An 18,077-nucleotide genomic window follows, 5' to 3' on the forward strand; every position below is an offset into this window, starting at 1 on the left:
TTCTTCCAAATAACTTCCCTCTGGTAACTAAAATACCGAAAATATCCATCAAGCCGCAATGCAGTCAGTCTAAAATTCAGTGAATATTCGAAAACATAATTATGGTAAATATAACCTGGTAGCCTTGTATGGCATATGTAACCCGGTAAATGTAACGCTGTTTTTCGAATATACTTGGGAGACGAACCAAAATAAATACTTAAAGCCATGAGTATGTATCTTTCTGATTTGTTCTTCTATTTGTCGGTGAAGATTTGTCGATACCTTTGATAACCAATTTTTGTTGATGGTATTGATAACACCGAATTGCTTATCTCTTCGACAGAGTGCCAAAACCATGTCAGAGTGCGAAATTAATTAATACGAAAATCACTTCTTATGCAGCACGTAGTATCACTGTGTGTAATACTAGTCGTTCAGACTTTCTCATAAGATGCCATGACATGTCTATGATTTTTTCTAAATCAAACAAAATTGTATGTAGCAGAAGCTCAAAAAGCCAACAAAAAATGCAGCACACATATATAGTGTTGGTTGTCACATGTGACTACCAGCCTCCGTCAATGTTGAGACAACCAGCTCCAAAACACATTTCAAAATATAACCCCCTGAAATAACACGGAATCGAAATTCATTCAAAAAAACGAATAGTGATATCATGAACCACCAGGGCCGTCGCCATTAGGGGTGGGGGGAGCCTTCCCCCCTGCTTTTTCGACTTGGGAAAAAGTTGGGAAATTTTGGGCTGTGAAGATACAAAAAAAAATAGTAAAAAATGAATAAAAATTAAAAAAATAAAAATGGGAGAAAAGAAAGGGACACGTAATAAGAAAAGGTAAAGAACCAGGAGAAGGTTGGGATTTCCTAACATGCATAACTTGGAGATCTCATACTTTGAAATTCTGAGTTGTTTGAAAACTTCAAAAAAGTTGAATTTCTCCCAAGTAAGAGAACAGTCTTGAACAGTCCACAAATTTTGAAGTGACAATTTTACATAATTCTCAACTTTTCGCTGTTTTTCGACCTGGAAAAGTTGGGAAATTTTGGGCCGTGAAGATATAAAAAATAATAGTAGAAAACAATAAGCACAATATTATTCAAGTGTTGTTTCCTTTCATTTGTATTTAATATTCCTATACATGTTGGATATGGTGGAAGACCAAGGGCCTTGGTCCAAAGTAGAATAATTCTCATTATTATTTTTATAATTACCAAAATTTATTTTTGTTTGTGCATACCCTAACGGCATAAGCATTCAGCTAATCTTTGGATAGCTAAGTACGAAAATTAATATATTATAGTAGTAACTAGTCCCACGGCTTTAATTTTTTCGAAAGTTGGGAAATTTTGCTGGTGGGGTTGGGAAAATTTTGATTCCCTCCCCCACTGGATTTTCTTTTCGCTACGGCCCTGTGAACCACATATGTCACATCAAAAATACATGAAATAATATATAAATCTACATTCTAGTATACTTATGAGACCCGAAAAAAACAAATGTACATATCTCCCTCACAAAGTATGAGAGTGAACTGAAGTGAAGTTAGGATGGAGATATTGCTTTCGCGAACCTTCGATTTTGTTCGATAAACTCTTTCGTTTGTTCAATTTTCCAATATGACCGCTGTGACAACCAACTCGTGAGACAACCATACCCGGTCTCCCCTACTTATAATTCCGTAATTTTTTTCATTCATCAAATAACATTTCACAAATGTTTATGGTTTTTCTGATGCGTATTTTACATATGTTGTTTAATTTTTTATATTCACATATTTGTCAGATGGAATTCTTCTTGTATTTTATCTAGGTATTCTTCTTACTGTTTGTAGGAACTTTCTATCAATTGGAACTGCATTTCTGGTAGTATCTTCTGAATTGTTTTGTCCATAAAATTTCAGGAAGGTGGCTTTGTAAACTTTCTCTAGATTTTCCTTTTTTTTCCAGTTCTTCACTGCAACTCTTTTAATTTTTCATCCTTTGCTTTTTAATCAAAGTTTTTTTTAACAAGGGATCATTCTGTGTGCTGTGTATTTTGTTTGAATGTCTTTGAATGTGTTCTACTTTTTATAAATGCTTCACTGCTTTTTTTGTATTCTTTTGAATTTTTGCGACCAGATCCTTCATTATTTATCACTTCAATTCTTTAATTTTTTGCATTTTACTTTTTTTCAGACCACCTGATATTAGAAACCGATCCTGAAAAAGGAAAACCGAATATGCTTTCGATAATCCTGGATTCAAAGGTGAGTCAAACAACAAACGTTTTAGAATTAATAAATCTCACTTGTGGAATGTAAATGAAAATTCAATAATTTTTATGAGTGAGCAATATGATTTTCTGTAAAAAGTATTTCAGTAGTGAGCACAGTTCGTTCATTATTGTCGATTTTTTTAATCGTTTATTAAATTTTTCTTTTCGTTGCGACACCTTCATTTACAGAAAAGGTTCATTTTAATTCAAACCAAGTATTAATTTGATGCCAAGTAGAAAAAAAATGTAATTCGCTTTTATTATTCGAAGAATCAAAAATGCTATAAGATTCAAAATATGTATGTACCAAAATTCTTCTTTAAAAATAGATAATGAGCTTTTTTAGAAATCATATACTCGTATGGGACACCGACTGATACAGTTGTCGCCAAAATCGACTTATTTGGTAGATGTTTTGAATAGCTATTGCATTAATTTGTTCAACTTTCAAAATTGAAATTCATAGATGTTTGGGATAACCATTATACACCGATTGCAGAGGGATACGTAAGGTATCGGATAGGTGGCTCTTCTCAGATTTTCTACGAAATATCTTTGAATCGAAATGTTTCTTTAAAACCTCAAGCTATAAGTATAAGCATTTTTTTTCTCCTACTTTTTCGTAGCATACATTTCGAGTAATTTCTGCAATATTTTTCACTTACAGATGCGAGCTACTTGTCAGTTACCAAAACTCCGGAAAACAAATCAGAAGCCAGCAAATCGAAATGGAGTAAATGGTCTCCACTTTCGGCTTTAACTACCAAATCTGAAAAAAGAAAAACATTGGATGATATGGCTTTAGAGGTGAACATATGAACCCTTCGAATTTCAAATAATATTCTTATTCCTAACCAATACGAAGCAAGAAATCATAAGAATTTTTTTATGTTATTACAGTTTTCATATCGAAACGACAGACATATTGTCTTTTGTTTTCAGGAAAATGAAGCGAAAGTTGTCGCTCTCAGAGGTCACGATTTCACAGGTTTGGGATTCAACATATGTGGTAACATGAAAGAAGGCATTTACATCAAAGATGTCTTGCATAGAGGCCCAGCTTTCGAATCTGGAAAACTCTCACCGGGCGACAGAATCTCTAGCATAACCATCAACTTTGAGCACATGGTTTATGAAGATGCTTTAACGATTTTGAGTTATGCTAGTCCCTACGACGTCATGATCGAAGCGAGAAGCGGAAAATCATTCCATAGCAATACTTCAGGTCAAGGAGGCCAGCCAAGTCATCCAGTATATCGGAGCTCTTCCTGCGCTGATTTATATCATGTAAGATTTATTTTTATTTGTTTATTAGAACTTTGTTCATTTTAAGTATCTGCAATATGCACCAAGCACATAACAGATGGTTTACGTGATACTTCAGAACCGAAATAAATTTATTTATCTTTAAAGTGACAAATACACAATTTTCATAATGAAAACTCTGTTTCAGGTGGAGAAAGCAGCGAAAAAGAGACTATTTGGAGAGGAATACGGCGGCTCACTAAGTTCAAATTACTCCAGTTTGCAAAATCGGGAAGTAATATGACTACTCTGGAAAGAAGAGACTCCAAATCGCCTTTAACCAAACAGACTCATGCTAAAAAGCCATCGAAACATTTGAATCCTGAACAACTGAAAAGTAATTTAGAGCAACGTATCTTGACCGACCACCAGCATAATCTCAGGGTGAAAGATAGTACCCAAGAAGTCCAGGCTGATACCCAAAAAAACGAGTATAATTTTTCCAAATTCGGTATTCGTGTAATGCCTCTAGAATTGCAACAGAAAAGTCCCAAAAGTATGGAACAAAACGAGAATAACATAAACATAGAAAAACACTTGGAAATCATGAGTATTGACGAAGTGGACGATTTGTGTAAACCTGCGCCTCCCGTCAAACGTCGCGAAAAAAAGGCAATGGAAGCGCAGGAAACTTTTGAAAGGAACAGTTTGAACGGTTCTGGAATCAAACGAAACCAAGATGGTATCCCTTGGAATTACCCCCTCAAATGCTGAACGCTGCCAACGCTGCTCTCAAAAATCGCAAAAGCCAAAAGGAAGGGGATGAAGGTAAACCCATTAGAGAAAATGACGTTGGAGAATCAAGAGAAGAAGAGGCAAGAGCCATCAGAAAAAAGGGTAAAGCGCCTTCTCCTCCTGATGACCTCAAACTTCCCACTAACTTTGACGAGATCCACTCCATCGAAGACGAAGAGGCGCCGCCTATTTTACCAGACTCTCAATGGGAGTACATCGACGTTAAAAGAGGGTCTCCTCAAGAGGACGCTAAGGCCTACAACTCAGACTCTGACTTGGAAACGGATAATCAATCCTCCGTTAACACGATAGAACTCAACTCTACAGATATAACCATCCATCAAACCGAAGAAGAAGAACGTCAGAACCGGAAAACGGTGAGCACCGAGATCTTTCAAAAATCAGAACCAAAAAGTCTGTTAATGGGCTTGAGAGAGCACAGAGCCTGGATATATCCGACCCGAAACATAAAGGCGGAAGAAACAGCGATGAGGATGATCCTATTTTGAACAGGGAACCACGTCTGTCGCTAATTCTTGACGGTTTGAACACCTTTCAACGGAATAGACTGAAGAAATCTACTGAATGGGGTAATCTGGAAGATGCTATTATGAAACTGGACCACGAGGATCATAGTTTGAGTAACGAAAGCTCGCAGATGTTAGATATATCGAGTGTAAGCGAAGAGACTCCGGAATTTGACGCGTTGGTGAACAAAATCAATGAAATTAAAAGAGAATCTGGAAATACTAACTCGCCTGACAGAGACGTACAGGAAACGAATGTCCAGAAAATAGTGGAAAATCTTATTTGGCCTAGTTTGGGTTCGCAAGGATCTGAAGAAAAAGTCTATGTAGTGAGAGCCGATAAGCTTAATAGACAAGTTCAAAGAGAGGGAACTGCAGAAGAATCTGCTGTAATGGACGAAATACCTGTTTTTCAAAACTCAAGTGATGAGCTCAATTTTCCAAAAGAAAATGTGGTACCCCGCAAAGTAAATAACAGAATATTTGAACCCTTTGAAAAAAACACAGAATTCGAAAATGTGAATACCATCAGTGTTCCGGAATTTAAACCTTCAGAAGATTTCAGTAAATCAAAAACACCCACATTACAAAAAGAGAGCCAATCAAAAAATTCCGTTAAATCTTCTATAGTGCCAAATAGAATAAGTAGTCGACAAAGAGTACCTGAAGACATTCCCCTTCTGCCGCCAGAAACCCAATCTGAGCCAAATCAAGTTCAGAATATGACAGAGACTGGAATTACCAACACTTCTCCGTCTCTGCGACTGGAAGATGATTCGCTTGACATCAGAGGGGACTGTCAATCTACAGAGGTCCGAACGTCTTCCAATATTAAACCAGAGGAAGTTCTCTCAAAAATTCCGCTGCTAAACTCCATGGTGAAAAACCAAAAGGAAGCAATACAAAATACGCTCGTCGGCAATAAAAACACGGATGAGACTAAGACTGCGGTGACCCTTAATATCCAATCTTCACAACCGGACTTGCTAGACATTACTCAAAACTTTTTGTACACAGAACAGCTGAACTGTAATCAAGACGATTATACATACTCCTCCAAAGGCACAAATATTCCGGACGATATAAAAGTATCTCGGCACTCATATGGAAGTTTGGAAAGGGAGATAGTCCCAAAATCGGACGACGCGAAATCCAAAGATTTCTAAAGCATGTATGTAATGTGAATGTTAATTCGAATGGAGACACAGAGTTACACAGTCTAGAGCTTAGCATAAATGATCCAAGCGAACTATATACCACAGCTATGGACAGTACTGCATTAAACTCTGATATGATAAAAAACGCAACCCTTAAGGAAGTCCTGACTGCTTTGAAAGATGATGGCGATAGTGTAGCAGCTGATGTGTCTAAGGACAATGAAGAGCTAACAGGAGGTCAGTTCTCTTCGTCAACTAAGATCTTCCCGCTCGACACCCCTGACAACTCCGTAGAGAGTTCTTCATTCACGTACATCACCGAGATCCAGGTTACTCCAAATACTAGTGCAGAAACTAATATTTCAGAGATACAGATAATTCCAGAAGCAAAGTCCAAGAGAAATTTAGATACAGAGTTTGAGAACTACGTAAAAAGTTTTGACTCAAAGCTAGAAAGCTTCGAGAGCAATATCCAGGAGTTCGATAAGAATCTGGAAGAATTTATCAATGAAGAACCTACTAGCATCATAGTAAACGAGCAGGTTGATGAGAATGAGCTGCACAAGATTCAAGAGATTGCGGAGCAACAACAGTTGAAAAAACTGCCTGAAATGAAGTTCACCACTGCGAGCTACGAATCGTCGAGGATACCCGAGAAGCGACAGTCGCAAATCGAGCTGCTCAGATCTAACTTTGAAAAGAGTCCGCCAAAGACTGGCAAACCGGAAGTTGTCGTCAAGTCGCGAATTCCTATCTCGACATCGGCAAAGACGCCTCCGACTTCTCCTGAGAGGCGCGACTCCCACAACTTAGAGATGGAGAACGACAGAGCTCTTCTTGAGTTGATGTCATCTTCGGTTAGTTCCACGCCATACACTACCTCAAAGTATCAGACAAAACCACTCAGTAAAAATGTGACCGTTACGTCAATAAGAAGTAATTCAAAAATTCCGTCAGGATTGCCTACTCTTGGTGGAAGCAGAGCGTCTTTTACTCCTCGGAAGATCGAGTTGGGCGACTCAAATGTGGTACAGGTGGCTTCAAATGGAAATTTGGAGAGCACCTTCAAGCAATGGGTTTTCAACCCATCCAATGTGACTAATGTCATAGTCACTAATAATAAAGAGAAGTAATGTTGTAACTCAGTTTTTGATATGGTGCAATTATTATGCTCAATTATAGATATTACCTACATATTGACTGTGGCAGTCTTTGATCTCATTCAGTCTAACCTGAAGTTTTAACTAAGATAGTAATAACTTTCTTAGCAGCTGACTCTAGAAGTATTGCATTCAATTTGGGATAAGTATTTGTTTTATAGAGAATTTCAAAATTGATCCCATAGGTCCAGCATTCTTTTAATCATGATTCATATAAACGGGGGTCCCAATATTAAGTTTAGAGTAATTCAATATCCTAAAATTTTATATGAAACTGCAGAATTTTTATACTTATTAATATTGAAAGTATTTTAACTTTCTTAGCAGCTGAAAAGGTATATATTGAAATTAGATCGAGGACTGAACATTTGTTAACGTAACATTTAAGCAATAAACTGTTTTTCAGTTAACGAGATCACTCTCAGATATACCCTATATTTAAGATTTTTATATTGAAATTGTTAACGATTTTATGTACATACTGTAATGATATATGTTTTTAAAAGTTATTGTTGAAGGTTCTACAAATTTTAAAGGTGCATAACATATTTGTATATACTATGATACTTGAATAAACTTTTTTTTCCATGGCTTTTTTCTTTAACACAAATTATCACATAATTATTACTATGCTACATTGAATTGAATGAAACTGACTATATGAATCCGACGAATCACGGTTTACAAATAATGGCAAAATTTTCGGTACATGCCATGAGAGAAGGCAATTTTCAAAAAAGGTTTGGCATCAATATGTGGGCTGGTATCGTTGAAATCAGAATAATTAGGCCAATATTGTTTCAAGGTTATTTAATAGGGATTAGGTAAGTAGGTTTTCTTCAAAATAAAATCGAGGATTATCTTAATAATCTATCTTTAGCAAATTTACGTCCAACAAGATGGAGCACTCTCTCATAATACCAGAGACCTTCTTGATTACTAAATAGAGTGTTTTAATAATCAAGTTATTGCAACCAATGGTCCAGTATGGTGGCCTGCTCGCTTACCAGATCTGATTGTGCTAAATTTCTTCATTTGGGGATATGTTAAAGAAAGAATCTACTATGCAACAGACCCAGCCACTCTCGAAATCTTAGAAGAAAGTATTCTACAGGCATTTAGAAGTTTAACTCCTCTAATGTTATGAAACGTGTTGAGAGAAACAATTGAACGAACTGAAATGTGTCCTGAACAAGGAGGAATGCACTTTGAAAATTAACTATAGTGGAGTTTTCAAGAAATTAGGATATTGCAAAAAAATGTAAGTGCCTTGCTGAAATTATTAGTTAGGTAGTTGTTCAAAAATGATACAATATAAATTGAAAACCGGGAGCCATTTCCGGTAAAACCGGGAGTGAAAGATATGTGAAAACTCACCTCTTCACACACCATTTACCTATACCAAATCTCATTTTCATTCACCTAATACTGTAAAAGTTATGATTTGTCTAGTAGATTCGTTGACACCCGGTATAATGACAAAAATGGCTTCGATTTACTTTTTAAGGTTGATCGTAACGGTAATATAAATACAGTTTAGGTTGATCCGAAGTTCGAATTTTCTCTAAAGAAGTATATTCCGATAAAAGACATTTGGTGTTTCGGAAAGAGCTGAATATATTTTTAGTCTGATTATATTTTTTGTGCATTAAGTTTGATTCTAATTTTCAAGACTGAATCAACTTCCTCCACTGTTTACAATATTTGCTACTGGTCTCCCTACTGATTTGATGAATTTCAAGAATTTTGTTGGTTGTGCCTTCCTACTCTTCCATCTTTATACAAAAAAATGTGAGAAACTTCTAAAAGATTGAAGATGTGTAGATCATGCATACTTTCATACAAACATTGAATTAGATAGACAGATAATCTTTATTAGTTCCTTGGTACAAGGACCCTAATGGGTGTAAAACTTTTCAAATTATGAAAGTGTATGAATACAAAATAAAATGTTACATACTGAGAGACATACATATAATATAAGCGCTGAATTGGTGCAACAGCGGAATGTGCCCGACCCACCATTGAATGGTCGTGAGTTCGATCCATACCTCGACTAGATATTCTTGAGATAATTTATCTAGTTAAAGTTGGGATGTTTCAACAACGTTGCGTGGCTGACGGACTGTGAATAGCCATGACGCTTCCTAGGTGGCTCGGGTGGTTATTAACTAATATTGTTAATTTTGGCTAATCACCAAAGTAACCGATGCCGTTGATACCGAAAAAAAAATTATAAAAAAAAAGATTAAAGAAAACGAATACAAATTGGCAGACAACTCAAAGCCTTTCAGTGAAATATTCTTCTTCCAAATAATATGCCTTTGACAAAAGTAAATTTGAAGACTGTATTGAGGAAAGATAGTCGTATAAGGAAATGAAATTTTGGAAATAAAATTTCGAAATATTCATCTCTCCCAACTTACTCGACTGACTTCAGCATGGTCTTGCTGCTGGATGAACGAGGAATATCTGCAAGACTACCTCTGAGGTATCTTGGATATGGTTCAATGTCCACTGTGATATTAGCTGGGGGAAGTAGTTGTTTTCAGACAGGCATTTACCAGAACCTACTGTATAGGTAAGTTAATAGAGATTGATATTTCTATATATATATATGCTCCGGGTTGCCCCTTTCCTCTCATGCAGACCTACGACTTTGTAGGTACGTGTGGCAAATACCCAACAGAAAAACAAACAACCCACCCAGCTAATGCCGCGCAGAGTTGAAGTAAAACCATCAGGCACATGTGCAACGTCTTCGATTTGGAAGATTCGTCGCAAATTATTTCCCACTATGAAAAGCAGAAATAGAAATGAATAAGTTGGAAGCCAAAACCTCCCAAAAACTAATCTCTTTCAGAAATATACCTCTGTCAATTAGTTTTAACTTGTTTATTAAAATATTTTATAAATTGAATCAAATCACAAACATTTTGGTCACTCTTAAAACAAAATGCCCATTTACAACAACTATACATTTTTAACTGGATGTATGAAAATATCTGAAACAATAGTAATGTAAAAATGTTATCTCTAATACATGTAACATTCAATAGGTGTCCTTAGGCGGTACACAGGTTTTCATTTAGTCTTCTTGTTCCATACTTAGGATGGGCGAAAAGTTGATGCCGGTTTGGGTGTAAATCCTTTTCAAGCAGAGGACTGTCGATAATTTTTAGTACTGATTATTTTCTTTCCACACATAGCACAAATTCCTCTTTTATAGGCACAAGATTGACAATAATGCGACCCTACTTGATGAACTTTCTGTCTGCAAATTCTGAAACAGAAAAAATTATAAACACGTACTTTTAAAAATGTTTTATGTACAAGCATACTTGCAAGTTCTAAAGGAGGTAGTCTGTGAACTGAATCTATTTTTTGCTGCTGTAAGAGCCTTGTTTTCATTAACTTTCCTGCCACCAGATTCAGTAGTGTTTCTTGCACCAGTCTTCCATGGATCGGGAGTAATCACTCACTCATGCATTTTTCTGGCACTTATCACAAACCATTATGTTCGTCTTAAATTCGTGAGCAAAACGTTTCAGAAAATTCACAATTATGATAATGTTATTATTATGAATGATGTCAAAATACCAAAAAGTCAAAGACTATATTTCAAATATTTGTCTTCTTCTTCTTTTCGATTATATAATAATACAATGTCAGACAGAACTGTTTGTATTCTGTCACACTTTCGGTAACTGACAAGCAGTGTTGCCAATGGTAATTGTACAAAGCTAAGGACAAAATACTTGCGTTTCACTCGAAAATTAATGAAAATCCTTGAAATGTCTGACTATACTGATTTTTTGTAAATAATTGATTTTTAGTATTCCATAGTTCAACTTGATTCAGTGTTGCCACTACCATTCAGAAAAAGTACCAGATCCAAATATAGAAACAAGATCCAAAACAAGCGAATCCATGGATGATTGATATAATCAATTTACATCCATCGTTTCCAATCAACAAAAAAATGAGAAACACGAGACAACGTATTAACTTTTGTAAATGTGACCATGTAGAAATTATTTCATGTCGAAGATAACAAAAATGTTCGTGTGTAATGAATGTAACAATTGTATATGGGCAGTTTGACTCATTTCAAAAACAAAATAGTGAAAAAGTATTGAAACATTTGAAGGAGTTCTAAAAGTGTTTCAAGTTTCCAAATGTACTGAAGTACCATAACGGCAACGCTGATCTCAATGCAAACAAAGTGAAGTGGAAACCAGAAATAGGATTTGTATATAAGAACCCTGAAGTGGATAGATGAAACTATAATAAAAGAGTACTTACCATATGAATTGCCATCTTAGAAATCACACGAAAAATTTCTGCCTCTCGAATTTTAAATCTCCAATTCCATTGAGATATTGACCTTATTCATAATTGGGACAGACCATCTTATATTTTTTCATACTGATTCTTCATTTTGGAGCTCCAACTTCATATATAACGACTGGAAATCTCTTTTCAGACATATTCTGGAAGTCAATTTCTCATTTACCAAAATGAAAATGCAGAAGGAACTCAGAAAGATAGGTTATTTATTAGCAGGTGTCAAATTATCAAATGTCATTATTTTAACGCAGTTGGTAACCACGGGGTCGCATCACTTAATAATCCATACTGCTTTGATATATAGATTATGGAAGGATTATGTCTTGAACCCTTCTCATAGATACGCCACTGGCGTTTAGCGTTTGGTGCAGATTTGCCTCAGCATGCTGTTGGTTGTTACGAGTCCATATATCTTTCCTTGTCTAAGCTCAATAAGGTCAATTGCATGTCTAATCTATGTTTAACAATTATTTGTGATATGATTGATGAATAACTGCCTTGATTGTTCACAAAACGTTACTTCAGCTAATTTTCAAGAAAACTAAATCAAAAGTTACTGCAATGAAAACATCAAATACATATAGTAAATACACAACGTAGCCAACTCAGAAAAAATACATGTGCCACAAAAGTAAAATCAATAGAATGGAAATTGATTTAAATCTGTTCACAATACTCAAAATGGATAATCTATACCTGATATTAATAATAATCAATACACAAAATCGCCTATCCGATGAAGTCTTCAAAATTTTCTCCTGACTACTTTCATAAGAGTGACAATGAAATGTATTTTATCAGACAAAAGCTCTGTGAACAAATCTTTTTAGGCGAGATATGGGAACAGAAAACATAGATATTATGTTGAAATATTGAACTTGCTTTCAAAACGCAATAATGGCATTATTGCAAAAAGATGGAATTCAGTTGTTTCTTCCTAAATGTAAGCAAGAGAAAGATGGTAATAGATAGAACAATTTAGGGTTCGTTTATATTGGAACACTGATTTAAGGGAATATGAAGCTGTGTGCGGATTTTTGCTTCATGTGTAGCGATTTTATAATTCATCCAGTTGGCAACACCACATAGTTCCGATATTCTGTGTCAACACTGACTGATTTATTTCGTTACAAACTGGCCGGATAGCCTTAGTTGCTGAGACCATTGAATCGAATAGAAGAAGAAAGAAGCCAAACTCAACTTATTTTTCACTGCCGCAAGCCGCAAGCTAGAGTAAGTAGTTTGTGGCTGTGGCGCTGTGGCTATAATCAAATAGCAAAGTTAGGAGACCGGCGGACTAATAGATACGAATACAAACAAAACTTTCAAGTGTTTCTAAATTTTATTATATGAATTTCAGATAATCATCATAGCATATATTATCATTGGACAAAATGAATTTGAATAAATTCACAATTGTAAGTGTGATTTCAACAAACTTCAAAATGAAACATTCTCAAACATTTCGTATCCTACGACTGGCGGACAAATTATTATTTATAAAACTAAATTTTTCTTAGATTTTACTTCATATTTATGTTCTAATAATATACTTGTGATGTACTGTTTGGAACCTTCAAAAGAAAGATTAAACTCAGTTTAATCTTCCTCTAGAAGATGATCACTTGTTGATCGAAAAATGTGTGGAGGTGTTGAAACGGTTTGGAGTTGGGGAAAAACTCCATTAATATTCTAATAATACAGTTGTTAGTCAATTTCAACTTGATTTGATTAAAAAAACAAAGTATTCATCAAACAGAGGAATTAAATAGGACAATAGCTTATGGTCAGTTCTAAAATTAATTGAAGTATTCTGTAAATTTTAGGTTTGCATTTATTTTTTTATTAATGATATATCTATAATATATAGTCATTATGAATCAAAAATTTAAAATAATTTGATATGTTGAATGATGTTCACAGCTGATAAATAATCACAAAATATCTTTGAATTTTGAAAAACCTTCATAAATATACCTACATAAAAAAATGGAATGTATACATTAGCTTGACCATCAAGAAAACTTAAACTATAAAATACATTATAAATTTGAATTGAAGGGCTTATATATTCAGGAGTGATTAATTTTTGGGAAAGAAAGTTTTTGGCTTTCTACTACTCCATCTTGATACAAAGAAATGTGGGAATCTTCCAAAGAAAGGAAGGAAGTAATCAATTTCAAAATGAGTAACTCTATACATGGATGTGTAGATCATGCAAAGAAGCAATTTTCAGATGCAAACTGGGAGAAAGCCCTCCTGAAACAGCTACTTTCATATAAACATTGAATTACACAAAAAAAAATTCTTTCGCAAACTTTTTTGTGTCAAAATGGAGTAGTAGAAAGCCAAAAACCTTCTTTCCCAAACATTATAAAGTTGTACTTCCAAATACCTACTAAAAATGTTATGCAACAAATAAACACCAATAAATTATGCAAATCGATCAGAACATACATTGTACAAACTTTCAGGAATCTTTTTTATTCTCTTCCGAATGTGAAGAATACTCTTATTTGTTTGCAAGCAGTAGCAGTAGTGATGATTCAGATGAAGACACAGAAAAACCTAGAAAAAAATTGAAAAAAATAAACGTTTTTTCAAAGGCAGTTATTGATCCCCTATTGAACCCAGATGATTTCAAAAATCATTTTAGAGTTAATAGGACAACATTTGTCAAAGTTTCAGGTAAGTCCTGATTCAAATTGTTAACTTATATAAAGCACTATTCAGATATATTTAGTTATTATTTCATTTACTTGAGTACCTACATTATGGATTTTCATCAAGAATTGGCAAATTCCATCACATATCTTTTAACTAATTTAAATTAATCATACAGGTAGTAATGTTACTTTATTTTGTTTCAGAAGTGATACAGAGTGACTTCTGTATGAAAGGAATATCACCCCAAAAAGCAGCATTAGTCTTATTATGGTATTTGGGTAATCAGGAACATTTCAAGAAGACATCTGAAAGGTTCAATATCACCATGAGTTGTGTACATAATATTATTAAAATAGGTTGTTATTTATTATCATGAAAGATATACCAATGAAATAATTCTCAATGTATTGATAACACTTCATGTGAGACTAACACGAATGGTTTACAAAACTACAACACAAGTTTTTTCTATAATGGCTTCTTCAGGCGTGTCTAATACAGTATTAGATATACGAGAAAAAGCTATTTTCTGGTGGAAATCGCGTTGAAGTTTTTCACCTATTTTTGTGAAAACCTAGCAAAATGTATTTTTTCATTATGTTTTCGAAGAACTAACAAATTGATATTACTTTCGAGCCTTTGTTTTTCAACAAAGTTCTTCAGTAGACCCTGTTTTTCCAACAACTTTTTAATTTTCTTTCATATAGAATGGTTTACACTCTACACTATATCTTTCCAAATTTGGTCTGCCTCTCTTCTTGAAGAACTATATTCTATTAATTTATGTATACATACTTTTTCTTCTCTTCTAGGTATCATACTCATATACCATTGTCCTATTACATCTGATAGCACATTACTTCTTTTGATTTTTTCCTTTGACATGCTGCCTGCAAACATTCTTGTTAGCACACAGCATGTACTCTGTCAGTTTCTGTTTCTAATTATTTTTCTTTTCTTATGTACCTTTCATATCTACGTTGCATACATCATAATACTTTATACTAGTTAGTCAATTTTAATCGTATATCATAGGTATTTAAATGCTTCTTTTCCTCTTATATTCAATTTCTAAAAGGAATTGATGTTTCCTACACTAGAACAAAATACTTGCAAGACACGCCTACCAAGACACTATCTAAATTTTCTTTTCGGAATTAACTCATTCACTATATTAGAAGGATACTGATTACTTTCAGCTATTTCCTCGATAATTTCATATATTTCTTTGCTCAAGGTGAATGTGACCAATCTATGTACAAAAAAATGTAGCCCTACAATTTTTTGTTATTTGGAAAAATGACAATATAACAATAACTTGTTCTAATAAATTGATGGATGTAGCCGTTTTTACGTGGTAGGAAATAATAAGTTGTTCTATAAATTAATTTCATTTCATTGTATATAAAAACATCAAGATACCCATAAAAATTAGTTCTAGTCATCTCCTGATGATGGTAACATAGTTAACAAAACGCGTGTGTGGGAAAAGTGTTTTCAATAAAAAATTCGTCTATTTCCAAGTCATTTGTAGACACTTCTGTTTTTGCAAAATTGATTTTGAACTCAACTTCTTTCTAAATTAAAAATAAATTGATGTTAATTGTAACAAAATGTATTTTAATATTGGAAATCAATTTTGTGTATCAATTCTAAGTTCAAAATTACCAATATCATCATTTTTGACAAAACATAATACATTTTAGTAAATTTTAGGTACTAGAAATTTATCTTGCAGAAAATCAGAATACATTAAGTGGCCTGCTTCTTGTGAATACCCATCCATTGCTCGGTTGTTCGAAGAATCTTGTGATCTAAAGGGTGTAATAGGAGCAATTGGAGTATCACATATAAAAATTCCAAAACCTGAAAAAAATTCTCTACTTTATATTTCCAACAATGGTTTCAACAGTGTTGTTCTTCAAGGTAAAATCTACCCATTTATTTTGCATTAAGAGTGTAACTTTTGTTTGTAGGGGTAGTTACAGTTAACAAAAAGTTCATTGATTTTTTCATCAGCGAGGAATCTGATGTTCCAGAAGTTGTTCTGAATAAATCATCTCTTCCACTGGAGGTAAAAAATGGTTTACTTGGAAAGTACTTTTTAATTGGTAAGCATTGGCAAAATAAACTTAATGTTTGGGTCCTCAATGATCACTTATAACATAACATTGGTTGAAAATGTCAAGATTTTTGTAAAAAGTTTTATTTTCTGTTGGTATTTTTTTCTATTTTTTCACCACTAGTTGTTACTATGAATTTAGTATATAGTGACAACCTTGATTTTTACCTTGTATTTTTAGATATACATGTTGATCTATTGAAAAAAAAATGTTTCCTTCCCATATATTATTTTTAGATAAAAATGCAATAGATTTGAGAAATTATATATTTTGCACTGATAGTTGGAACAGATTTACTTTGTCTCTATGCCTGTAAATAAATTATGAATACAGGCAGTATCATTCAATATCTTGAGGTTTTCTAACTTTATTGACAAAGAAACTTGTTATTTTCAAAATTTGGAAACTTATGAAATAAAATACATTTGAGAATTGAAATCAAAGTCCACAGATAATTCACTCAACAAATAACATATTTTTCAAATTAGTCGAAAATACCACAACCAGCTTATTTGGTTCCAGTAGTTGTCAACCATAAAAGGCAACTCAAGCATTTCAAAATTTCGAAACTATAGAGCTCTAGGCTGGTACAAAGAATCCAAGTTATACAGACCATAATTTTCTTTAACTGGAAGTCTATTGTATGTCTACATCTACAAAACTCCAACATTATATTATAAATAGTTTTCTATGCATCAAGTCAAACAATCTATAACATTTTGAAACTGTGCAGGTCAGGTGTTGATATAAACTAGAAAGAAAACCCAAATTCTCATTTAAAATTTACATATTTTTTTCAAAAACTACTTTCACAATTTGTAATCCTCTCTTCATAATTTAGTCTCAAGTTATTTTTAGTTATTTCACTTATTAATCTCATAGTTGAGAATATTATCATATAACAAAATGATTTCAGTCATGTAGGTTAGTTAGACTTTTGAAAAATATACTTTTCTCTAGAAGAAATCTCCTGAAAAACGATTACAACGGTAAATTTACTCTTTAGAGTCAAAAAATAAAAAACGAATCTTATACAATATCAACATATTTTATTGTTTTCTAGGACATCAAGATCATCCAAAATACTCTTGGCTGCTACATCCTTTTGATAATGATAATATGCGTTATAAAACTGGTTATTATAATATTGCAGAGGAAGCTTTTAATTTACTGAAGGGGCGATTTCAGCATCTGCAGAATATTGAGAATGGGGATGTGGTTTTGATAAAGCAACTAGTGGAAGCCACATGTGTTCTCCATAATTTTTGTATAGACTGTGAAGATGAAGAAGAGAACTTTTTCTGTCATGATTCTGCTTGACTGCTTGAGAAAAATTCAGCAATGAATGAAATAGAGATTACAACTATGAATGAAACTGAGAATAATTGGCAAACATAACATACATTTTATGATTTTGAAGGGACAACCTTGAGAATGATACAAATTGTTTAGAATATGTTTTTTAATTACAATATTTGATTTAAAATGTTATGAAAAATGTACATAATTTTGATCGAAAGATATTTCAGTTTTACTTTGTAACAGAATTTTATAGCAGATTAAAAAAAAATTAATATGTGTAGTACTAAAAAGTAGAAGTTTTTCCAATATGGGCAGTGGGCATACTTGAAGACTGGTTATAAATCAAATCGTCTAAAGGAACAGTCGTCACGAGTCTCAACTCCCTACACTGATAGGGTGATGGGCACCTATTGGTGATGTGAAAAGTTTTCTTTCCATATACGAGGAATTGGTAAAATTTCGGATATGTGGTTGGTTACCTCGTTCACAGGCAGATA

The 18,077-nt window shown here is 33.7% G+C and overlaps 3 protein-coding genes across 4 annotated transcripts; 2 read left to right on the plus strand and 1 right to left on the minus strand.

Moving 5' to 3' along the window:
• The first annotated feature begins 800 nt into the window (after positions 1-800).
• On the plus strand, positions 801-7,726 carry LOC111518268 (uncharacterized). The gene is given in 10 exon segments (XM_074174210.1): positions 801-822; positions 2,176-2,210; positions 2,213-2,246; positions 2,922-3,061; positions 3,197-3,541; positions 3,708-3,780; positions 3,783-4,247; positions 4,250-4,678; positions 4,681-5,975; positions 5,978-7,726. Coding segments are annotated over 10 exon segments (3,972 nt in total). The 3' UTR covers positions 7,112-7,726.
• A 2,292-nt stretch (positions 7,727-10,018) lies between these two features.
• Positions 10,019-10,789, minus strand: LOC111518259 (cysteine-rich PDZ-binding protein). The gene is given in 3 exon segments (XM_023174654.2): positions 10,019-10,421; positions 10,480-10,632; positions 10,634-10,789. Coding segments are annotated over 3 exon segments (303 nt in total). The 5' UTR covers positions 10,654-10,789; the 3' UTR covers positions 10,019-10,291.
• Positions 10,790-12,727: 1,938 nt separating this feature from the next.
• On the plus strand, positions 12,728-17,764 carry LOC111518267 (uncharacterized). 2 transcript variants are annotated; one of them, XM_023174669.2, is made up of 6 exons: positions 12,728-12,906; positions 13,963-14,176; positions 14,359-14,511; positions 15,872-16,081; positions 16,132-16,266; positions 17,342-17,764. In XM_023174669.2, exons 1-6 carry the CDS (start codon positions 12,883-12,885, stop codon positions 17,596-17,598), a joined length of 993 nt encoding a protein of 330 aa, XP_023030437.2. In that variant the 5' UTR covers positions 12,728-12,882; the 3' UTR covers positions 17,599-17,764. The 2 variants fall into 2 exon arrangements, with proteins under 2 accessions (XP_023030437.2, XP_023030438.2); XM_023174670.2 differs by having other exon boundaries at positions 14,359-14,467; positions 15,894-16,081.
• The last annotated feature ends 313 nt before the right edge of the window (positions 17,765-18,077 follow it).

Source organism: Leptinotarsa decemlineata, unplaced genomic scaffold (assembly GCF_025532065.1).
Source record: "Leptinotarsa decemlineata unplaced genomic scaffold, Ldec_3_MD MMD2_tig00000505_RagTag_RagTag, whole genome shotgun sequence".
NCBI lineage: Eukaryota > Metazoa > Arthropoda > Insecta > Coleoptera > Chrysomelidae > Leptinotarsa > Leptinotarsa decemlineata.

What these genes read in the sequence shown, in the direction of transcription:
- LOC111518267 (XM_023174669.2), top strand. Translation starts at nt 12,883, where the DNA reads ATGAATTTGAATAAATTCACAATT. An exon ending in AACATTTGTCAAAGTTTCAG is followed by an intron (nt 14,177 to 14,358) that starts GTAAGTCCTGAT and finishes ATTTTGTTTCAG; the next exon opens with AAGTGATACAGAGTGACTTC. An exon ending in TGGAAAGTACTTTTTAATTG is followed by an intron (nt 16,267 to 17,341) that starts GTAAGCATTGGC and finishes ATTGTTTTCTAG; the next exon opens with GACATCAAGATCATCCAAAA.